The sequence below is a fragment of the Anolis carolinensis genome, chromosome 2, assembly GCF_035594765.1.
Source record: "Anolis carolinensis isolate JA03-04 chromosome 2, rAnoCar3.1.pri, whole genome shotgun sequence".
NCBI classification, from domain to species: Eukaryota; Metazoa; Chordata; class Lepidosauria; order Squamata; family Dactyloidae; genus Anolis; species Anolis carolinensis.
The window spans coordinates 311,906,557-311,931,902 of NC_085842.1; the positions used below are offsets into that span (position 1 = coordinate 311,906,557).

The 25,346-nt window shown below is 37.9% G+C and overlaps 1 protein-coding gene across 4 annotated transcripts in view; it reads left to right on the plus strand.

The window, feature by feature from the left end:
* The window catches only part of dym (dymeclin), a 191,032-nt gene that overhangs the window by 36,659 nt on the left and 129,027 nt on the right, over positions 1-25,346 (plus strand). For all 4 annotated transcript variants that reach the window (XM_008102762.3, XM_008102761.3, XM_062972565.1 and 1 more), the window contains exons 4-9: positions 1,243-1,295; positions 3,991-4,084; positions 6,204-6,337; positions 11,568-11,640; positions 18,786-18,911; positions 20,600-20,748. In XM_008102762.3, the coding sequence (XP_008100969.1) occupies positions 1,243-1,295; positions 3,991-4,084; positions 6,204-6,337; positions 11,568-11,640; positions 18,786-18,911; positions 20,600-20,748 (629 nt within the window). The remainder of the gene's footprint in view (positions 1-1,242; positions 1,296-3,990; positions 4,085-6,203; positions 6,338-11,567; positions 11,641-18,785; positions 18,912-20,599; positions 20,749-25,346) is intronic.

Sequence of the window (25,346 nt, forward strand, 5' to 3'; positions counted from 1 at the left end):
CTCAGCAGTCGAAGTGGAGCCCAGTTGTGCCCAGCAGCTCCTTCCACCAAGCTTGAAGCAACACTCATGGAAGAGTAGTTATTAGTTCTCATCTTACTATTTCTCATTCTAAAGTGCAAGCAAGTTCCTCTGAGCAGACTGAGGAAGAGTTAACTGTTCCAGCTTTCACTGACCTGCAAAGAGAGAGGTCCTTAAGATTAGCTGAGAAGTGAGCCAGCAACAGGTAGCATCTGTGAATTTAGGATTTAAGAAGCTCATTGCTGGCTGAAATCATTAATTGGCTGAAGCTACCACCTCAGACTCTTGCTATCTTGTGTTCTTGAACTCTGGATTTAACTTGGAACCTTGACTTACAAATTCTGATTCAACTCTGAAAATTATGATATTTCACTTATGATCCTGAAACAGATATTTGGCTTCTCTACTGTGTTATCCTGCTAATGTTTACATCTGTATTGGTCTTCTGTTTTGATTTGAGACTGTTGATTAACACTCTGCTAATATTTGGGGATTGAGGTTTCTGACACATTTCTTCTTTTATATTCTTCCGGAATGGACCGAGCTCTTGCCTTTGTGCCTCTACTCAGAGAAGGGGGTGGTTCTGTATTTGATAAAGTTGAGATATGTTATTCACATTGACTTGTGGATAAGTTGACCTAGGTGTTTTGATTTTTTTTTACTAATATTTCTAAACTTAGGAGTATATAGGGTAATTGTTGTGTAGAAGAATGGTGTAGTTCATCTTAGTTTACCACCTCATTTTTAGGAAAGATATGGACAAATTGGAGTGGGTTCAGAGAAGAGCAACAATGATTTATTTATTCATTTATTTCATACATTTGTATCCCATCCTTCTCACCCCCGAGGGCGCGGGGGACGAGGACTCAGGGCGGCTTCACAAATGCCAATCATTACATGCCTAAACAACAATTATAAGAACAAATTGCAGTTAAAGCACATAATTAAAATGTCAATTATAAAACATCATTTAAATTTTTTGCTTTTGTTGTGCTTTATTACATCTCAACTATTTTATCGAATATATGTGTTTTTATAAGTGAATTTTTAAAAAATTTCTCTTACTCTGAGCTCTTGGGTGGGGAAAGAATGAAATTGTAGCTTCATCATGCCAGATATTAATTGCTTCCCTTAAATAATAAAAAAAAAACTATTAGGTTGTTTTAGTCATGATCCATAAATGCAGAGTGTTGATTCTAATGAGTTGCTTTCTTTTGTCCTCAGTGCCGAGTTAAAGCTTTTGGAAGAAGCGGCAGTCTCTGTCTGCAAGTCTTTAGGTAGGAGGCTATTTTGATGTTGGCATTTATTTCTGTGTTCTTCATATTGTCAACTTTCCTAGTAAATTGCACTGCTCTATAAACCTTTCTATCTGTGATGCATTTAATACCTCCCATCTGCACTCTGTGCTTGGAATTTTAAAAGCCAGTCGTCACTCCAGCTCTCGATGTAGACATATTGTACCCGCATGTGCTGTTTGAACATAAAGTTTTCACAGGTTTTTGCTTTATTTTGCATGCTGTCGCAGGAAGTGGCTTGGGAACAGCTATAATAAGTTGTAGTAGAACAGGTTGTTTTTTCATCTTTCCCTTTAAAAAAAAAGCTTTAAAGCTTTTATTCAAAAGAGAATATGCGTAGGCGGTACAAATGGAGATAGAATATGGAAAGGGATCTGAAATCTGTCTCAGCTGCCTTTTTCAAGATTATGAAATGTGATGCTGTTTAAATCTTATTTAAAACTTAAACGTAATGCTTCCTTTATGCAAGCAGACCAAAGCAAATTACTTCTGAACACAGAGATTTATTTTAGTGTTAATTATTAATTGGGGCATTTCTGCCAAGCCATGTAGCTCCATATAGTATGTGTCAGATTGGCTTGCACTGTGTGGTTGTTGTGTCAGGTAGCTGTTGAGAGGCCCAGTTTTCATGAATTTGTTTGATCTATAAAAGTAGAGATTGTGGGAGTTTTTGATTGCAACCACAAATAATAAGTTTACACTGAATTTTCATCCGACTCCCCCTGTGTTGCTTACTGATGTGCATTAATGCACAGTTCCTTACTCTTGGTCCACATCATTGGTCTGTACTGAGAGAGCTGCAGAAATACGCCAAAGGACCATATCACAGCACAGGTTTTGCAGTAGGTTTGATGAAGAGGTGGGAAGAAGGGCCAACTGAGGGTTTGCTGTTTCCAAAAAGTGCTCATTCTGTCTGCAAAGAGCTAATAACGACTAAGGTTCTTTCAGGCAGGGGTGAATCTTTTTATCCCACCGCTGCCACCAATTTGAGGAGATGCAGCCACCAAAGACTCAGAGAGGAGACCTTTTATTTTTTTTCTTTCTTCTTCTTCACTTTAGATAGTAGCATAACTTAGTTTATATTACAGTAGAGTCTCACTTATCCAACACTCGCTTATCCAACGTTCTGGATTATCCAACGCATTTTTGCAGTCAATGTTTTCAATATATCATGATATTTTGGTGCGAAATTGGTAAATACAGTAATTGCTACATAGCATTACTGCGTATTGAACTACTTTTTCTGCCAGATTTGTTGTATAACATGATGTTTTGGTGCTTAATTTGTAAAATCATAACCTAATTTGATGTTTAATAGGCTTCTCCTTAATCTCTCCTTATTATCCAACATATTCGCTTATCCAACGTTCTGCTGGCCCGTTTATGTTGGATAAGTGAGACTCTACTGTATATGCGATAGAGGCTTAGATGTCAGAGGAACAATAACAAGTTTATTCAGGCACAGAGTTTAGTGGTTACAATTGTTGTTTCTCACTTAGAGGCACTTTCATTAACAGTTACAATACTAGAATAAGGTGAGTCAAACTCCCTAAAGTGTCACTTCTTTTACTTAAAGTAGTTAGAACTTCATCCTCTACTACTTTTAAACCACAGTCACCCCTGTGATATACGATCACGGATTCTCTGTTCCTTACCAGGACACAGACTACATAAAATAAGTCACCAAACTTATTTTAAACCGACTCAAAATGAACAATTGAGTCTTCCTTGATCCCCTCAACCTAGGATCAATCTTCCCTGTGCCTCATCAGAGCACAGACTGAAACCTTTTTTTAAACACTGCACTTCTTCAACAAAACGGCAGCTGGCTCTGCCTACTTCTCCATGGCAACCAGCCTCTGAGTGTTGCGGTCCACAATGTGGAAAGCTCTGCCTTATTGTGAGAAAAGGGAATGTCTCTTTTAAGACAATACCTAATTCACATTGTTTTGAACTCTCACACTCTTTTGAAGCTCGCAATGGTTAAAAGTACAGAAATTCATCAGGACAGCCCCCATGGTAGTACCTCAAGGACAGTCCAACATGCAGATACCTCTAAAAGAGCATGTAGCATAATATCCAGTTTATTAACATTAGATGAAAAAAAGTCATGAAATCTCAACTTTTTAACATTTCTTCTTCACTAAACAATTGGTAAATAATTAATGTCATGATTTCTAATTGTCTTTGACATTTTATTCTTAGATTCTAATTGTTTCTTTTTGTAAACTGCCTTGGGCCCCACTCTGGGACAAAGGTGACAAATAAATGAAATAAATAATAATGATTATGCAAAAAGCAATTTTACATCACTTATTTGATTAATTAAATTTCAATTAACTGTGAGTAACTTTTTGGTTAAAACTCTTTAAATTACATTAATTGACAGCCATGGCCAATTTCTCATGTACACTTATGCATAAAATACTGTCTGTCTTTAAATTTATATCCCATCTTTCTTCCAGCACCTAATTTAAAGAGGCTCTCCTTTTTATGAAAGTTCATTCTTTTAGCACCTTAAATCTAAGCCCATTTGCTAGGAAATAAATATCACTGGGCTTAGTCTTATTCTTTGGCAATAAGGTTGTACATTGGATTGTAGCTTTAATATCTGAAACCTAAAACAGGCTTTGTAACATCTAAAATGCTATGTAACCTGTTCTATTCTTCCTCCCAGTGGAGAACAATCCTCGGACAGGAAATCTCGCGGCCCTGATTAAAGTCTTCCTTTCAAGAACCAAAGAGTTAAAAATTTCAGCAGAATGTCAAAAGTAAGTACATTATGTTTGTGAGTTTTCTTTTAAGCCACATTTGCTGATTTTTAAGTACATGAAAACGTTATCAGTTAGTGATATGACTGCCAAGTACCCCACATGTCTAGCAATATGCAAATGCTAGTTTAAGCATTTCTGATAGATCTCAAACTGTGCTGGGAAAGCTCGGGGTCTGTGTGCATCTCTTTTATTATAGCAAGCTCTGTCTGAAATTTCTTGTCGGCATAGTGCAAAATTCTCCCAAAGCACCTTCATTTATGATAACGGGTTTTGCTATCTCCTAACTGCCATCAAAATCATGGCACTACATTTGTATTGCATTGAATGGCACCATTAGCTGAAAAGGGTCAAGTAGAAACTAGGCCATGGTGCTATCTTCCATTTTTATGGGCACCTTCCTGGCACAATCTGCTGGCAGGTCCCCAAAAGATGTCAAGTAAGTGTCCTATTCCATAAAGCTCTGAAAACCAGATTCAAACTACAGGTAAAGAGATTCCGCCTAAATATTAGGAAAAACTTCCTGTGGTAAGAGCTATTTAACAGTGGAATATGGTGTCTGGGAGTGTGGTGGAGCCACCTTCTCTGGAGATTTTTCAGCAGTGGCTGGATGGCCGTTTGTCAGAAGTACTTTTTGCATATTACTTCATGGGCAGAATGGCTTAGACTGGATGGCCCTTGGGGTCTCTTCTACCTCTGATTGTATGATTATTTTCAGCCAAAAGCATTGATTTTTTTTTAAAATAATGGTGATAAGATCTCATGTTGGAAAGCAGTGTTTTCTCAATAGACTTTGATGCATGTCCCCAGTTGCACAACAAACACTTGCTTATGTAAGTTGGTAATAATCTCTGGCCTACCTCTTAACCAAGGGCAATACTGTCCCATATATTTGCTGAGGTGGGAAGAAGAGACAATAAAAATAGTGTCCCAGAGCTTTTTTCCTACATTTATAGTCTGTGACTCAAAATTCCTTGGAGCTTAGAAGTGTTTTAGATAATGATTTAGCAATTATTTTATGTATTTTTTTTCTGTTTAGAACATTGCAATCGCTTGTAACGTTGTGCCGCCAGATGTCTAGTTTGCAAAATAAACATTTGTTTTTCAGCTTAAGTGATTATTTTTGGGAGTATTTACAAACCAGCTTGATGAAGCTTTGCAGTTAAACCTCTATTTGTTTTAAATCCAGGGCATTATCTCTAGAATACACCATATTTGGATAGGATAGAAAATGTAACTGTACATGTTCTCTCCCCCGCCATCCCAACAGAGGTAGAATTCTTTTTTATTTGCAGAAAAATGCTTTAATTTTTGCCATGTGGCTGGGCCAATTGGTTTGGAGATTGTGCATGAAATGTACTTCATAGGGTGGGGATGACAGACGCAGATGTCCCCGTTGCTTTTGGTGTTATTAATGAAATAGAAAGGACTTCAGAATCTACTTAGCCCATGTCCTGAACTCATGTAAAGATGCTGATTGTTAATAACACTACTATATTTATTATTTGGTGTCCTTTTTTTGCAAATTAAAGATGTAGCTAAACACCTTCTCTTTTAATTTTTGCACATATTGTTTTACCTCACACTAGACCTACCATATATACTTGTGTGATAAATCAACCTAATGTATCAAAACACATAGTTTTTGCTTTAGGTCAACACTGTGTGTTTTATATGACTTGTGTATAAAGTAAGGGGCCATTATTCTGAGAAGGGAAAGCACAAAAACCCATTTTAAGGGGGCCTGTTTCCTCTGGCCACCACCATTTTTCCACCCAGACATTCAAAAGGGTCAGAAGTAGAACCATGGCAGAGAGACTATAGGGGGTAAGTGCTTCTTTTAAGTTCTCCAAGAATCCACTAAGCTCATACCTTTTGCCGCTCAGAAAATCTTCCTTTTTTATAAGAATTAAAGCTTAATATTTATATGGACCTGTTGATAAATCAACACAGATTTTGGGGTTAATTTGGACTAAAATGTCAACACTTATACATGAATATATATAGTAGATTTTTGCTTACCTCAGAAGCCTTCAGGAGTACTCTGGCTTGTGATACAGTATCTGACTGCAGTGTTTAATTGCTGTGTGTGTCATTGGAACTTCTGTTTCTCTTCTAGTCACCTCTTTATCTGGCAGGCTCACAATGCCCTGTTTATTATTTGCTGCCTGCTCAAAGTGTTGATCTCTCAGATGTCAGAAGAAGAGCTGCAACTTCATTTTACTTGTGAGGACAGAACACCAGGCTCTTATGGTAAATATTTAATAATCACTTCTAAGGAGAAAATAGCACCACATGTTTGCAGAAGGCTCCATGTCTTTAAAAGGTCTGCCCTTAAATGCCCCAGTTCTGTATCTCTTAGTGCTGCTGTTCTTAGTTACCATACTCCATTATTCCTTGGATGAATGCACATTCATATTTTTATTAGTGGTCTTCATAGTATCCTTATTCTTACGTAGCCAAAGTGCTATTAACCACTTACAGGAAAGAAGCATGTATTGAATTGCTTGGAGGAATTTTGCAAAAGTAGAGTTTTAAAAGCAAATAGCCCTTCCACACTTAACTCCAATAAAGATTGCAGATATTTCATACATTGATTGCAAATCTTAAGTTCTCCAATAGAAATCACTGTTCCCTTCCACACTCCTCTCTGTGTAGTACATGCATGAACTTCAAGGCAAGCTTGTCTTTCGCTGGACTCTACCATTGTGGCTCCTTGAAAGATATCCATACATTTCCAGAAAATACTTGTTGCTAAATTCATAGCCAGAGAGATAGTCAAGTATCAGAAGCGTTGTGATTGTGGAAGTCTTATGAACCTATCGAAATATATTAGAGGAGATGATGAACAAAATGGGAAAGTGTAATGGATGTATAGATTTTTAGAAGACAGTTTTTTTTAGATAAATGTGGGGTGATTGGAAAGGAGATGGGAATGAGAGAGAATTTAAACTAGAATGGCAGTACAATGCCATGGAAGATTTTAATTACAGGGTGGAAATCTAACTGCATAAAATGATGGTGTCAAGTGTAGATCTATAACGTTATATCAAGCAGCTGAAGCTATGGAATGTTATCTGTGTCGATAGGGCAGCGAGGAAGAATGTAGTTTGAGGGCTTATGCAGCAGTCACTAGCAGCAATGGCAGTATAATTTAAGCCCTTACAATCCCTGCAGGTAAACTTTTTGGAGCGAACAGGAAACCGTGGGGGTCCTTTGCCCAGGCTGCACAGTGTTATTTTTGGCTCAGTGCCTGCATAGCTTCCTGTCTTTCCCTCCCAGCTGGTGTGAAACTCCAGAGCTCTTTGCCATTTAACAAACAGAGGAGGCTGAATTCTTCACCAAGAGCAACATTTTAGGCTTTCCCCCCCTGCACTCTTATAAAATGACATCATATACGCCATTCTGACCAATCAGAAAGCCTTTGCTTATTGAGAAGAATCAGAAAGCAATGCTTTCAGAATTGTTTTGCTTTTGGCTTTCTGAAGCACCTTACTGGCGGAGCCCAGCATGCTTCCCATAGCTGCTTACTGTCAAGAGGCCTACTGTCAGGAAATAGTGTAGGATATATCAAGATATACCATCCAAATTCATTTTGCCATTTATGCCCACTCATTCTCCTTTTCCTCTAAGCCAGGCAAAACAATAATTGGTGTTAAGAGGGGTCACAAAGTCAGTAAAGGAACTGGTGAGGGCTTATGAAAAGGGCAGGCTGAACTAAAATGCTCTGGGGACATGGAGTGATGGAGCTGCACATCTTCTGTAAATAAAGATGTGGAATTTTGGGTGCTTTGATTGTTATTAAACATGGAACTCCTATTAATCACCTTCAACTGAGCACCAGCTGAATTACAGCAAGGATGCCCAGCTCCTAGTTACGGTTGCACAGTTGTTCATGCCTTAGTAACACTGAAGTTTGATAACTGCATTATTATATGGACTATGGTGGTGGTAGGTTTTCTAAGAAGTAATGTTTTTAATTTCCATTCTCCATCACTGGGTGGATGACTACTGAGAATATTTGCATTTTCCTGAAAAGCATGTCATCCAGTAACAAATTTGCCATTTTTATCCTTTAGGCCCTAGGTAAAGTGAATTCTGATTTGGTTATTGATTTTCTTAATGTTGGCTTTCCTCATTGTTTCCTTTTTTTAACTACAATGCTATTGGAACTGCTTCATTTTTTAGTCTCCAGAAAAATACTTTATTGGCAGTTTCTGCTGTGTTGATGTATGCATGCTGTTTATCTTTTTTTATATGTGCAAGATTGCTTTAAATTTTTGTGCTGTTTTCTTTCATTTTTTGCTCTGTTAACTGCCTTGAGTGACTTGTTGGAGATAAAAACAGCATTCACATGTCCCAAACAAGTAAGCCTGGAATGGCTAGGTGATGTTTCAAGTGAAAATGACTCACTAAAATAATGTGTTCAGTGTTTGGGAACCTATTCTTTTTGTGAAGAAATCATGAACAGTTAAATGTTGAAATGGTGTAATATCCTCTGGCTAAGTTGAGTAACCCCCAAGAAGGGAGGCTAAGGATAATGCTTTTATTCATGCCAGGAAGCCAAAGTGAGCTTTTGACAGCTATAGAATTAATTAAGAAACAGATACATAAATCTTTCACACTATATATACATTTTCTGTGCATTCCTTCTCACATAGAAATGCACTCCATATATGGCTTTGCTGTTCATGTATGGATCTATACTGTGCTTGTGTCCCAATTCTTACTTATGGCAAATGCATTTAATACCTAACACGGCACAAGTAAAAAGCTTATCTAGGCAAACATTTTACCCATATCTTCATGACATTTGTTTTGGTTCTCACTTCATTTAGTGGCATAGGTTCTCCCCACTTCCCCAAGAAATGAGAAACCAGAGTTCATTGTTGCGAGGTTTGGTTTTCTCTGCATTAGAAGTATATGACTTTTTTGAAATGTTTGTTTGATTTATTATTGTCAGATGAACTCAAATTTACAAAAGAAGAGCACATTGGAAGTACAGTAATAGATTCCTACAGTAGACAGCAAAGCCGTAGATCCCTCATCAAATCCTCGGAGACCAGATGCTTGGATTTCTGCAACCCCCTCCCCACTATGTCCAGTCCATCTAAGGTCACAGCTCCCCACCCTTTTCTCACTTACAGTTTATAACTGCAGTAGTTTATCTGTACTATTTCTGGTTGGTGCCACATCCCCAAAACAAGAGTAAAAATCGCTTCCAGCTCTTTGGTTCCTGGCAGGCAAAACCTTACCAGACTGTCAATTCCCTGCTAATCAGAATAGCAGAACCTTGTAATAGCATTTTGTTTGAAGAAAAGTGGTACTTAGTTGTCTTGTTTTAATAGACAACATGACATCTTTTAAAAAGGAGGTGTTTGTGTGTGGTCTGTTGGTTTGGAACAGGGATCCAGAAGCCAGGAAATTGGAGTTCCTCCTTGGTGTGATCCCGGCTTCGCTGTGATCTTCTGCCAGCTGATTGTTTCCTGCTTGAGTTTACCCTTCTATAAAATTGAGATAATTTCCTCATTTGGGATGTTGTGAAGCTTGGATAATGATGGCACATAACATTCCCTTTCTGCCAGCATTTAGTCCTACAAAGCCTTGCATTGGAGAGCACTCACTGTTTCTCTGAATGTATGCAAACATGAAGGTGTTTTGGATGCAAATGACTGACATGTCCCCCAAGTAAACATAGCGGAAGGAGGGAAAGAAGGCAATCCTGTTGCTTTTGGACCCCACAAAGCAGTCAAATGAAAGCAATTACATTTTAAGGCCTTTGCTTTAATGATTGCATCTAAGCAAAAACCACTTCCCACGACTTATTTTTTCAGCTGTGTGCAGCGCTGATAGTACTTTAATACGGAAGTGCTTTGCTGTAAGAATCACTAATTGTGTCTCCCTTGGTCAGTTGTGCACGTTCTGGACAGCTTTTGCCGTTAACCCTCTCAGACCCTGAACTTGCCTTTAGGCCCAAACTGAAAGAAGGGCCTACTTAATTGTGTGTTGTGTGGCAACTTTCTCTTCTTTTCTCCATGCAACTTTGCCTTTGTTTTTCTTTCGTCTTGCTCCATCTTTTTCTTTATCTAATAGAAGCTTAACCTTAGGAAGCTGCTGCAGCCTATCATTAACTGGGGTGTGTCCCAATTGTGGGTCATGACCACCCACTGAAATTCCCTTACTGCTGCTACTTGCAGATCCAAGGCCAGCATTTATGTTGCTGTTGCGTGTCTTCAGGTCATTTCTGACCCTAGGTTGACCCTGTCACTGGGTTTTCTGAGGTCGAGAGAATGACTTCCCAGGGTCACTCAGTGGGGTTTCATGGCCAATTTGAAGGTTGGTGTCCATAGTCATAATCTTAAGACTATGCCACACTGCCTCTAGATCTGAAAAATTTCCCTCAGAGTCTGCAATGTGGGCAAGGGAGATATAATAGCCACCCCAGCATTTCTGGATGCATGTCTTCTAAACATAGCTGTGTTTGTGCTATATAGTCTGTACAGGCATATGTCAGCTAACAAAACTGAAAAAGTTTCATTTTTTTAAACAAAATATTTCTGTAGCCGCCAGCTTCCTCTTTCCTTCTTGTCCTTAGCATCAGGATCAGAAGGATAATAGAGGTGGGCTCATTGTTAGTTTACAGAAGTATATCTATAGCTAAAGGGGTCCCGGTGGCGAAGTGTGTTAAAGCACTGAGCTGCTGAACTTGCAGACCGAAAGGTCCCAGGTTCAAATCCCGGGAGCGGAGTGAGGGCCCACTGTTGCTCCAGCTTGTGCCAACCTAGCAGTTCGAAAACATGCCAATGTGAGTAGATCAATAGGTACCGATCTGGCGGGAAGGTAACAGCATGCAGTCATGCCAGCCACATGACCTTGGAGGAGTCTACGGACAACGCCGGCTCTTCAGCTTAGAAATGGAGATGAGCACCAACCCCCAGAGTCAGACATGACTGGACTTAACGTCAGGGGAAACCTTTATCTTTACTTTAATAGTAACCAGGGTGTGGACATTTGGACTTGGGTTGCATCATCAATGAGTCCAGACTATCCAGCTCTGCCTTGGACAAGTAAACCCTCATTATTTATTTTAAACAATGGGAATAATATAATATTTCTCTTAAAATACAGAAAAGGTAGTGTCAAGGACTTTATCAACTAAATAATTTAATTCCAAACCTAAGTTCCTTTTGTTAGCATATTTACCATTTTTCAGTTGTTTCAGATACAGGATTTTGCCTTTCTTCCAGAAAAGCTAAAGCCAGATTTTGCCACACTTATACTTTACCCATGGTAATAACGGTAAAAATCTGAAGTTTCTGAATTTTTTTAGTTTGAGTGAATCTAGTCCCCTTTCAGCCTGATATTTAAACAACAGGCTTAAGCAAAATAAGTGGGGCGAGGAAGGTATTAAATGTAAAGGAAAAGAAGCACAATTACTAATATTAAAGTTTCCATCCATAATGATTCTTTTTATTTTCTTTAGGAGTAGAATGTGAAGACCTTATGGAAGAGTTACTCTGCTGCCTCATTCAACTAATTGTTGAGATCCCTCTTTTGTAAGTAATTTTTATATCACACATTTTATATCATTGTTTCCATTGTCTTGTGAAGAGATGCGATCCTGATTGTTTCAGAACGTCTCAATACCCCCAGTAAATAAATAAAAATAAAAAGACGCAGTATTTTTCAAATTTTATATTAATCAGAAAACAGCACAGACTGTTTGACCAACAGATGTTTGAAATGCCAAGAGTAATCTTTACAGTTTTGGAATTAGATGTTCAAAATAATTTTTAAAAAGATCAAGAGCAAAAGGAGGTGTTACATACCCAACATGATTAAGAACAACCTACTTATGTTGAGTGCTCTTTGAAGAAAACAGTTGGAAAGTTTTAAATATAGATCATATGCTATTTAGTCTTTCATTCTTTTGATCATATTATTCCGTAAAATTCTAGTTGCATGGAAATAAATGGTCATGTGGCTGTACTGGAACAGTGCCTCAGAAAGCATTGCAGAATGGAGCAACCTCTTTTTTAATCCAAGGGCTACACGCCCTTGCAGGTAATACAGGGGTTAAGAGTACAGGACCCTTGTGACAGTGGAAAAAATGTGAATACTCTCTTTTTTAAAATGTGAGATAATACCTCTCTAGAAACTTATGTTCCATGTTCAAATATCAAATATCAAATTCCATACAAACAGGACAAAGTTGAGGTGAAAGCCAGTAGAACAGTGGAAGTTTACAAGGTTCATAGCCAGGGATGCAGTTGATGTAACCTAAAATCAAAAGCTAAAATCAGACAATGTCTGTGGAAATTGAAGTAGGCCTTCCACTTTCAGTAGGGTTCAAACTCCTGCCAATGTGGAAAACTGAATTAAAAAAGGCTATTTTTTAATCAGAGAGAATACCAATCCAGGAATCCTAAGGTCATCCAGTGTGACTTGATGGTCAATGTGCTGGAGTTTGACCCTATGGTCTAGTATAGTCATACTAGAGGATTAGAGTTAATCAATTCTACGAAAAATAAAATATGCAAAATTTAAATTCGCAAATCTGGAGAGCTGACTGTACTCCAGGTATTACCAGACAACACTATGTGGCCCTCTATCATATCAGCCTAAAGTTTACCTTCTTTTGTCAGCTGTGATCTTTTCACTCCCATTCCAGGCATATACTTACGGTGCAGGATGTTTAAAAAAGATGGACTTGATTTGAAATTAGTATATCTTCGTGCCATGAATGAAACTTGTCACTTGAAAAGGGTGGAGTTTCAAATTATTACCACTTGATGCCTCTCCCAGCACACAAACAGCCCCGAACCTCCTTTATTTACAACATAAGGCCAAATGAGATATCCCCCATTTGAGGGGTTATTTTAAAGATTTGTTTCTGGCTCAAAATGTTAATAAAATTTGACAACTTGATAACTCATTAAGTCATTTGTAACTTTTTGTGCAATTGTAACATGTCATTGTCAAACATCCTTCTTTGAAATTGAGTTCATCATTCTGAAGCACCTCTTATTTTGATAGCATACATGGAAGAGCCGGCAGATTTGTTTTATTTAACTACTTGGTGCATTTTAAAAAAGAAGCAGTACAGCTCTCATTCAGATATTATTTATTATTCAAAAATGTTTTCAGAATAATAATAATTATTATTATTTCTTACCCACCACTCCCCAGAGCTTGAGCTGGGGTCAGCATAGATAACTAAACACATAAAACAATTTAACACATAAGCTTAAAACACACATTAAAACCATCCATACCTATAACCATGCACTTTACAGTACATATATGTTTATGTGTGTATAGAATCCAGGGATTAATTTTGATTGCTTATATGTTTGGATATCCCCCTTTAAAAAGTTTATACTGTCTAGACCTTGAACCATTTCAGTAGAAGTTGTTTTGCTTTTCCCGGATTCCCTGCTGAGGTTCATGCTTCTCTCTTGGAGCCTTCTTACATTTAAAATTGCTGCTTTCTTTTTCGTTTGGAAATTGGACAGCTATTTAGCATCCTGATAAAGGCCCAGCTGTTTTCTTTGGAAGCGGTGCTGTCATGAAACATGGTCCTGTCATCATTACAGTAATTTTTGGGCAGTTGCTGTCTAGTGAATTCATGGCATGATTTAGAGAAGCCGTTTCTGATTATGCAAAGAGGCATTGTTGGTACTTCCTGAAACAGCGATACTTCTGTCTGGGGCAGATTAGAGGAAATGGCGAGAGGTGAAAGGCCTGACTAATATAGGCATGTCCATAAATCATTGTCTTTGTTGGAAGCCAGCATGGGGCCGCGTGGAGACAAGCGATAGCCAGTCCCTCCATTTGAAAACAGTCTACAGCCACAGTCAACCCCTATAAAAATCAATTGCCAAGATCCCAAGGTCCATGGGACCAAAGAGGCTTTCAGTGTGTATTTCTTGAACAAAAATGATCTCATCCCTTCAAAAATGCTGCTTGGCAAGAGAGCTATGAAAGAAGTTTGAGATATGGGATGGAGTGGGAAGGGGACACCGTTGATGCCTGAGATTACAATGTCATTTCTAATGGTAGGAATAGGAAAGAGTTCAGCCCGAGACTCTTGGCTGAACTTAAGAATCAGGGATCGTTAAATCAGTGGCACATGAGTCATTAATTTGCATATGTATGTTGTATAATGGGTCTAATGTGTGCCATTAATTTGTACATATATGTTACATAATTGGTCTACTGGCTACCATTGGCCCAAGTCTCCACTTCTTTAAGCAGCTATCCTTAAAAAATAAGGCCAGTAATTGAGGACAGAAATACATTGTGGCCAGGAATGAAGTTCACTGAAGTCAATTCATTAGGAGAGGGAACCATGGAGGAGAAAGAATAAGACAGTTGTAGGAGAAATCCGATCTTTCTCTGTGTTAATGACAAGAAGAAACTAATGGTAATCAAGAGTCAATATCCAAGTACTTAATTAACAATTCAATGTATTAAATTTGTATTTTATGCTGAAATGAGAGGTATACATACACTCTCACACACAGCTAAAGGAAATACTTTAATATGCAATAAAATATTATAATAAAGATTTAATCTGTTACAAAATCCATTGTAAATTTCAACTTTATGTAAGATGTTCAAATTATCGTCCCTGTGTAGCAATACACTGCTTGCATTGTCAAAGCGCAGAGTTACAAACCTTACTTCAAGTTTCTCTTGTCATTTTGTGACACTTCTCTATTATTGAAATCTTTAATCTTGTTAAAGGTACATACATTTTTAAAAATAAATTCTATTTCCCCCTCTCAATTTTAAGCTATTAAGGTGTATACATTTTGTGACGCCCCGTGTATGTTTGCCGAATTTTTGTGTCATGACAATCTAGGCTCATATTTCTGACATTTTGTGTTTGAACACACTCTTTCAAACATTGCACGTCTTGAACTAAGTAGCCCTGACAGTTCAAAACATGCATAAAAGGTGTTAACATGTCGGAGACCACAAAGGTTTTTATTTGCTTTGTTATCTAACCTACCATCTGGGCGTATATGTAGGTATACTTAAGTCTTCTCCTTTAACTAGCCAGAATTATGAGTGTTGACATTAAATAAAAACAGACTGTAAAGCCCCTTAATACATAAAGGTGTTAAGAGTGGAAATGCTTAAGAAAAACAACAACACCTTTGCTTTTGAAATCTCAACCATTCTGCCTACTCCCTAGACATCCATAAATTTCTCTTTCCATACAGTTGGCCATCTGTATCCATGGGTTCTGCATCCACAGACTCAGTCAGCCACAGCTTAAAAATATTTGAGTGTGTGTGTGTGTGTGTGTGTGTGTGTGTGTAAATTCCAAAATGCAAACCTAGATTTTGTCATACGATGAGCATTACATTGATGGATAGCCTCTTACCATTTCACAGATCCTTAGGTTCTCTCTAGCATTTTTTTGAGTTGTTCACCATTTCATATAAGGGGCACAATTTTACTACACCATTGTATATAATGGGACTTGAGCCTCCATGGATTTTGGCATTGACGGGGTTTTTGGAACCAAACACCAGTGGATACCAAGGGCTCACTGTACTTTCCTTTAATCAGAGCATCTGAGAAAACATTAAGTGGAAATCAAACCTAAACTGTAAGACTTGCATTTAATCTTTAATTAAAAATAATGACAATCCATAGTTTGGCATACAAGTGACTTTGAGCTTCCTTGACCACCCCTTCCCTTGTTTTCTGCTGAAAAGTTTCACACTTTCTGTTTTGTTGAGTGATAAACTGTAGTCTATTTCTACACCTATACGTGATAACTATGGATTTCCATTACACGCATTACAAGCTTTTAGATTCTTTCCATTCTTTCATCTTTTAGATGAAGAGCGTAAGGGAACACACCAGTGCAATGTTACTTGTGCTCTCAACAGCATCTAGTTTGCAAAAGTCAACTGTACTTCTAAAAGAGAGTGGGTCTTCATTTGCTTTTTGAAGTAACTAGCTCATGACATCTGATACAAGGATGGAAAGACTTAGCTTTGGTTAGACATACACGAGGAATTTTTCATTTTAGGATAGTTTAATGGACCCTGTTTCGCATTGCTTATGGATTTTTTTTTATTTTTATGGACGAATTTTAAATGTGGATAGGAATGGCAAATGGAATTATTGAGTGTCTGAGGTTTGTTCAAAGGGCCTGGAATGACTTGTAAACAAGACATCTTAATTCCCAGTTGTAGCCTCTGATTGTACTCCCTTCCTTTCTGTGGAGGTGGGAGAACTGGTAGAGAATATTTCCTGTTCCTTTCATTAAAAAGGGAATGGCGGGTCACGGTTAGACTTTTGGTTTCAATTACTTTTTCAAAAGTAAATTGGGAAGTTTCCCAAGTATTTCTTGACAGTCCTAAAGAGTGTATTTCTTGCAAGTATGTTAGCCATTAGTGGGTGTTAATTTTGGGAGCCGTGCCAAGGGGAAAGGTTGCGTTCCCATTAAGCTCTTGAATTTGTATCCTGAGACCGATAACCAGATATTCAGCTTTGCTTTTCAGTATTTTAAACTGACTGAGCACCTTTACTAACTGCTCTTTCACCTTTCCGGTGGACCCTCAGGAAGTATGGCAATCAAGTCCTGTTTCGATGGTACTTTAAACCTGGAGCATGAATCGGCATGTTCTGGCAATCTTTTTAAATTACTGAACTTTTAAACCATAATGCTTCCAGTGACATAAGTTGACAGGGTGGAAACTGAAGTACTTATTGTTCAAAAAGCTACTGGAGGTCAGTCTGTATATTAGTGGCTCTCATTGTTGTGTTCCCATGTGATGTTAGACTGCAACCTCCAGTACTTTGGACTACTGTTTATATCTACTGGAGATAATGGAGTTATTGCCTACAAAGTTAGGTGACTCTTTTTCTAGAGATGCAATGTCCAAAGCATCCTCCTCCTTTTTGCTATAAAAAATAACCCTTCGAGAGTTTTCATGTGAAGCTTGCATACACATACCTCATTACAAAATATGATGTGGTATGAAGTAAAGCACAAAATAGCTCAACACGGGATGAGTGTTTCCATTATTATTACTATTATAATTGTTATTATGTTTATTTATACCCTGCTTTTTCTCTCCACAAAGAAGACTCAAAGTGGCTAAACATTATATAGTACTATACTATAATTATAGAAAGAGTCCTGACATGGAATTGCTCGTTGGGTTTCAGAACTGTGCGACGCAAAGACCATCCAGCTAAATGTAGACATTTTATAAATAGTATAGTTATACTTACAGGGTCTAAATACCCTAAAGCTAACAGGTCCCACCTCATATTGGAAGCTAAGCAGGGTCAACCCCAGTTAGTCCATGGATAGGATACTGCCAGTGAATACCAGATGCTTTATGCTATATTTCAGAGGAAGAAACTGGCAAAACCACCCCTGAGTATTATTACGCAAGAAAACCCTATGAAATTCATTGGGTCACCAAAACTCAGTGACTATTCATTGGCTACTATGTACAAACATAGTTATACTTACAGTGAGACTTCATGCAATTATAAGACACTGCGACTGTGTACAATCATAGGCACACATTTACCAGAGAGAAGAAGTTGTTATATGTGCCTTCAAACCCTTTCTGAGTTATAGCAACCCTAAGGTGAAACTATTGTAGTACTAGTCCAACACTCAAAGAGGATCATATCTCTGAGTAAATGAAACTTTCAATTTAAACTACTGATGAGTTATAAAGGAAAGGTGATGGCTATTGAGGCATAAAATGGATGACCTTGGGCCAGTTGCTCCCTGTGAACTTGATTTATGCAAAAGGTTATTGTGAGGATAAAATGGTGAGCAGAAAATTCAGGCTGTAATTCCCTTCCCTGGGAAATTAGGCCAGCTACTCCCAATTTTCCTTTCATACGCAGAAAAAGATTTTTTAAAAATAAATAAATTCAGGAGGGGTTTCTGTAACTAATTGGATCCAAATTTAAATGCTAGATTTTATATATTTCTATTAATGTGTGGGTTTAAAAAAAAGTAATTTACTGTTTTTATTGAGATGCTTTTGTATATTTCAAGATGCCTTGCATTCCAACCTTTGGAGGAAGATGGGATATTTTTAAATATTGGTGGAAAGATGGGATGTAAACATAGCTAATAAATACAGTAGAGTCTCACTTATCCAAGGTTCTGTATTATCCAAGGCAGTCTGTCTTTTAGTAGTCATAGTTTTTGTAGTAAATGTTGCAATATTTTGGTGCTAAATGCGTAAATACAGTAATTACTACATAACATTACTGTGTATTGAACTGCTTTTTCTGTCAATTTCTTGTAAAACATGATGTTTTGGTGCTTAATTTGTAAAATCATAATGTAATTTTATGTTTAATAGGCTTTTTTCTTAATCCCTCCTTATTATCCAAAATTTTCGCTTATCCAATGTTCTGCTGGCCTGTTTATCTTGGATAAATGAGGCTCTACTGTAATATGTTGAAGCAATATGGAAAATGGAAATGGAAGAATATTTAATGCTACAGTCTTTATTCATTGTCTATTTGTAAATACATCTGGAATAGAGTCTGATTTACTGCTAGCAGCAACCTTATTCTCAAGGACTGCCATGCTCGAGTCTTGTTAACGTCAGATATTAGCCTTTAATAGAAAAAAATCAGCTAGAATATATGTGTATTTTCTTTAATTAATCCTATTATTATTATTTCTTTGCAGAGACATAACATACAGTATTTCCCTTGAAGCAGTGACAACTCTTGTCGTTTTCCTCTCCTGCCAACTTTTCCACAAGGAAATTCTGCGGGAAAGCATTGCACACAAATACCTCATGCACGGTCCATGGTATGTCAGGTTTCAGTGCCATTTTTTATATAGATTGTTTTCATTATTGGGAGTAAACACGAGTGCTTGCCCTCAGAATATTGCAAAGGCTTGTTTGTTTAGCTGTATGTTTACCTGTGATAACAAAACATTTCTCTCAAACCAACTGTGAATTGAGTCTTACAACTTAAGAAGATGAGAGAATTTTTGATTGATACATACAAATAATTCATGTAAGGCCATGAAAAGTGATACTGATGTGAAGAGATACTTGCCGTGTCTCACAAGTATAGAATTCTGATTACTGTATAGACTTGTGCATAAGTTGACCTCATGATAAGTCAAGGACAAGTTTTGGTCCGAAAATTATGGATTTTGATAAGTAGAGTGTCATTCCACAGACTGGAGAAAACATAAGTGTTGTCTCAAGGGGCCAGCCTCTGCTGCCATTTTCTTGCTCAGGCATTCAAGAAAACCCTTTCACTTCTCTACTCAGATAAGGAGAAGATACTTTATTTTGGTAAGAGTTAAGATACAGTACTTACGTTGACTTATGGATAAGTCAACCCTGACTTTTTGGGCTGATTTTGGGGCCAAAATTTTTGAATTTTTATACATGAGTATATTCATGTATAAATCTGTGAGGTTTAGCAGCTATTAGCCAATGTAGTACAGTAGAAGATGCTGTTGAACTGTTACTTCATTGCTTCTCTCAGCATCTCCTTGTGGCAGCAGTTAAATTGGGGAGAAATTGAGAGATCTTCCAATGCTTAGGCCAATAGGGCAGGGAATTGTCCAGGGCTCTCATTTTAACTTCAATAAGTGATTATGACAGGTGAAAACTGTCTTCTCTCCAACAGTTCACTGAGTGCCTTATGTGTAACCCTTCTTTACTAATGCTCTCTCTACTGCTGTTGACCAAACTGATCCTCTATCTGAGGCATGGGCAAACTTCGGCCTCCAGGTGTTTTTGATTTTTAACTTCCACAATTTCTAACAGTAGGTTAGGGAAATAGTGCAGGCCAGTGGAAGCAATTCCAGAGGTAGCATCCTTGTCCCTCATATATGAAAAGTTTTCAGATGAACAAATAAGCTATGTATGATTCTTGACAATATTTGGTTGATTATGGGCAGAACAAAATGACCTGCCTCCTTTGAAAAAAATGACTGGAGAACCAAAATTCTTAAAAGCAAAACAAAAGAGTGCCCTAAACAGCCCACATTTCTTCTGTTTCACCTCTATGAACATTTCCATGCAAGTGTTAGGATTTTTTTCATATTTTCAATTCAGCTGTTACTTATTTGGCTTGCAGCTTAAATTGAGTGATGTTCAGAAAAGTAGGGATAGGGGTCAAAATCTTGAGAAATGGTGTCTTGGAGGACATTTGGGTTTTAAGATGGTTAACCACATGGCTTAACGAGCATTTGGATCTTCTATTGCAACCATATTGGCAGCTTTGGGGAATATATTTAGGGACTGGACATTTATTTTTGAACACATGTTCCTTAGGCCTGGTGTTAGGAATGTCTGCATGTAATTCTTCCAGACACATTTTCAAATGTTTGGGGTTTTCAAATTTTGTTTTATTCAATTTTGGAAAACATTGAAGCACTACCCTAGTGAAAAGAATGGTGTGAATTTGACATTTGCATTTTGTTTTATTTCCATCAGAGATGAAATTAAGTGTTTGGCTATTTTGCATTTCCAGTCTTCCATACACCAGCAGGCTTGTGAAGACATTACTATATAACTTCATCAGACAAGAGAGGAGCCCTCCCCCAGGCACTCATGTCTTTCAGCCAGAGCCAGACCCAGACGGAGGAGGATTGCTGTATGGAATTGCATCAGGAGTAGCAAGTGAGTTTGGCCTAGGCTTATAAGATTTTCAAAGGGAGTGAAGGTGCAACTGTAGCAGCAGGAGCAAAAATGGAAGCACAACACGATTTAAGTTCTGCTAAGTAGAAGAGATTGTGCTGTATGCTTTTAATAAGACTTAAGGAAAAGCCTGGCATTGATTCTGTAGCATTGATTCATTCTCATTCTGTCTCTCTGTGTGTGTGTGCTTCTGCAAGGAAGAGAATCATTGCAATCTACTTTTCTATTTCACTTCTCACACAAATACCTCTAAAATACTCTGAGACTGATGTGGTTTCTGCTTGATCCTTCTAAGAAGTAGACAGTTGAAGTAATCTTCTTTTTTACTATTTTTATCTCAAGAGTCTGTTACTTAAGAAACATCCCCACTTGTCTAGCCTGCTGTAGTCTCAGTTTAGCTTGTTGACCTTCTCTCAATACCAGTAACCTCATTTGCTTGATGGTTTCCTGGGTTTTGCACAGTTTTTCATGCATTCTGAAAGTGGTTCTCTAAGTGCAGTTTAAGATCTTTCAGCTTAAAACAATGTAAGAGATGCTGGTATTTTTGGTCCCATCATGTTGACTTTGGCCCATCAGTGGAATGTAGCCATGAGAATGTCTCTGAAGTTGAATGGGGCCCTTAAGATGAAAGAAGTTCTCCACTCTTGATTCAGTCTGTTGAGTCTGGGGTTGTGTTGTATGCATTTCAAAGGGCATTATTATTAGTTTAGCTAATAGCATGTCCAGCCTGCATGTGGATCATGTTCCCTTCTGCTTTGATAACACTGGGCAACACACATTTTGATGCTTTGAACGTTATACCTGTTTCTGGGCATATTTGACCTGATTCCAAAAATGGCACCAGTTTCCCCCCAGCTCTACATATCAGCAGAACATATGCCAGGTAGCAGTCTTTATAGAAAGTTATGATAACCATATCTAAGAAACTAGAGCTGATGTGATCTATCTAATGCAGTTTTCTGAATCAGTGCCCCAGGTAATCCCAGGAGCAAGCCTAAAAACCAAGACACCAAGGAAAATATTTTCTTGTTGGGCTGTGTAATGGTTGAGACTCATGCCCTCAGTTTTGGTTCTGTGAAGTGCCCTCCTAACCACATTGTTGTCACATCTCCCCCTAATATCTCCAGGAGATACTGGACATCATTTCTACTTGTGAACAATTATTTTCACAGCTGCAGCATCTGCACACCCCACTACTTTATATGTCATATTAATATGTTGTTTATTTTTTTCTGCTCATATTTTAAGTGCCTACATTGACTTTCCCTTCTGTTATGATGGGAATCATGGTATGCCCTACCTCTGTAGGCATCTGTTTTCAGCATGGACCAGTTCTGCCTCTGTAAGGAACGCTGACAAGTTGTAACCACAGTGCTGTGTGTGGTAGGAAGGCTTTCATATGCATTTTATTTCCTCTTCTCTCCCCGCCCCTCCATCCTCCGTCTGTGACTCTTTGGCAGCAAAAACAATTAAAGCAAATTGTCTGCACTTCCTCCCTGTTGAAGACCCCACGGTATGCTAAATGTTAATCTTAAACATACTGCCATTTTAAATCCTTCTTTCCTTTTAAAGATTGAAGAGGGCAATGAATTCTTTAAAAAAACGAGCCTTCATAGTACTTAGATATAAGCATTATTATTGTGTAAAGACTAAGTGTAACCATTTCTTGTAAATCAGAATAAAGAATGCCCTGTGACTTTTGGCAGTAGAGGCTTTTTAAAGGGCCATTGTGTCGTCTTCCAAGAGGTATCTTAAAGAACTTCTGGTTATGGAATAGCCTTTCCAGAGGGGTTTGCTTGGTGCCATCTTTATGGCTTTTTGGCACAAAGGATACAGTATTTTATTCATCAAGCCTTTTATTTTGTGGCGTATTTGTATTTGTGAATCTGTCTCATGAATCTCTCAGATAACTACAGACCGGCTTTAATGATAAAGTTCAGATAAAAAATAATTAAATTGCTGCTAATTATATCCGTATTCCATCTTTCTTCCAACGTTCTCATGGCAATTTACAGTCAGCCCTTTGCATTTACTGGGGTTAGGACACAGGACTCCTGTGAAAGTGAAAAACTGCAAATAAAAATACTGTTCTTTTTTTTACCTGAGAGAACAGCTCTCTAGGAATCTAGGTTCTCCAGCATGACTCTGATCGACTTCTGCTGGAAATTGACCATATAATCTCACTGGAGAATCTAGCAGTTTCTAGAAAGAAATTTTAACCAAATCTATAAATACAGTAGAGTCTCACTTATCCAAGCCTCGCTTATCCAAGCCATTTTTGTAGTCAATGTTTTCAATATATCATGATATTTTGGTGCTAAATTCATAAATACAGTAATTACCACATAACATTATTGGGTATTGAATTACTTTTTCTGTCAAATTTGTTGTATAACATGAAGTTTTGGTGCTTAATTTGTAAAATCATAACCTAATTTGATGTTTAATAGGCTTTTCCTTAATCCTTCCTTATTATCCAAGATATTCATTTATCCAAGCTTCTGCCGGCTCGTTTAGCTTGGATAAGTGAGACTCTACTGTAATCAAATCTGCAGAAGTTAAACCTGCAAATGTGAAGAGATGACAGTGTTCTGTTCCTTCTCTCCCCTCCCTATATTATTCACACAGCTGCACAAGGTATGTTGGACTGAGAGTGTGCAACCGGCAAAGGATCGCCCAGTAGGTTATTCAGATATTTGTGTGTTTGTGTATGGATCTTTGCAGATCTAATCTGTACTGGCTACCAGTATTCTACTTTTTTAGCTCATAGCTAGTTTTCTTATAGGATGTCCTTGAAAGTTTGCAATAATTACTGGGTTCATTATTCACTTCAGGTTGTCAATTTGTAGTAGTTACTTTATCTGGAACTTGAATAAGTCTTGGCAATCTCTTCAAAGATTTACTTATCCCATCCTGCGGTGAAACAGCTATTTATTGCTGAGTTAGTGAGGCAGAAGTTAGAATAAATCCATAAGTAGTGACTAAAGTCCAGAAACTCATAGTAATAATATACACATTACTCTCCCCACCCTGCAGTTAGGAGACAAGAAAGCGGGTGATCTAGTGAAATGGAATTTCCTTTTGCTTTCCAAAATAGTTTACTGAGTGGTTTTGAAAAGGCAGTCAATTCCATGCTAAGATGCCAAGTGAGTTTACAGTCATGCTACGACACTGCATCTGATTCCCCTCATGGAGGCAGTACAAGAACATGTCTTTGTTACTTGGAAGAAGAAGAGGGTTCTGTAGCTCATAGGAAGAGGCAGCCACCCACAACCCTTGTTGGCTCAGTTTAATTTAGAAACATGCATATCATTTAATGTTTTGACTTGCAAGACTAATGCTGCTTTTTCAACATAGCGAAGTTTCTGTTTCCTCTAAAATCCTCGCTAAATTGCTTAAATAGTTCCAGCCTGGTGTTTTAGGGATTCCTAACCATATTAATCTCTCAAATAGGAAGGTCTCTCCTCCTCCTCACCCTCCCCTCCAATTTAATGTTGTGGAATGCCGGGAAAGATCTTACTGACAAAATTATCAAAATGCTTTAGGGAGTTCTTCTGCTGTAGTAAGAAAGGTGGGATGTGGTATGAATGTCCATCTAAGTAGTCTGATGTCTGGAAAAATCTGGAAATGAGATATTTCATAATGCTGTCCCTTATAACTCAAATCAAGAGACCAGAATTTTGGCATCTACCAGCACTTCAGCATGGAATAAGATGCTGAATAAGACATAGATACAATAGGGGAAAAGGATGCGTTTCAAATGATAGTCTAGAATAGAAGTTTTAAAATAGGAAGGCGTTAAACAAATGGGATGTCCCTGTTGCATATTTTTATGACTGTTTATTATACTTCTAGGGAAGGTTTAGAGTGTTATAAACACTTTGAGTCTCCTTTACAGAGAAAAAAGTGGGGTAATAATAGTAGTAGCAGTAGTAGTAATGATAATAGTAACAACAACAGGGTTTCCTGGGCTGGGCTGTGAGCAGCCTGCTGCAATAAATCACTCTGACCATGAGGTCATGAGTTCGTGGCCAGCCCGTGGCGGGGTGAGCACCCGTCAATTAAAAAACAAAAAATAGCCCCTGCTTGTAGCTGACCTAGCATCCCGAAAGATAGTTGCATCTATCAAGTAGGAAATAAGGTACGACTTATAATGTGGGGAGGCAAATTTAACTAATTTATGACATTGGAATGAGGAAGTGCCGTCACAGTGGATGATGAAGCAGCTGCTCCCCCCTGTGGCCAGAATCGAACATCCCCTCAGGAGAAGGTTAAATCGCCTCTGCGTCTGTCTCTGTCTTGGTGTATATGGGCATTGAATGTTTGCCCTATATGTATATAATGTGATCCGCCCTGAGTCCCCTTCGGGGTGAGAAGGGAGGAATATAAATACTGTAAATAAATAAATAAAAATAAATTTCCTGTGTTATGCTGTCCATGCAAAAATTAAGTACCCACCCAGTCATCATCAGTGTTTACAACACAAAATACATTCAAATCAACCCCCAGATCCAATTCTTGAAATATGGAAGAAAGCTTTTTTTGTTATTTCTTATAATAAAACCAAACTAAAAATTCAA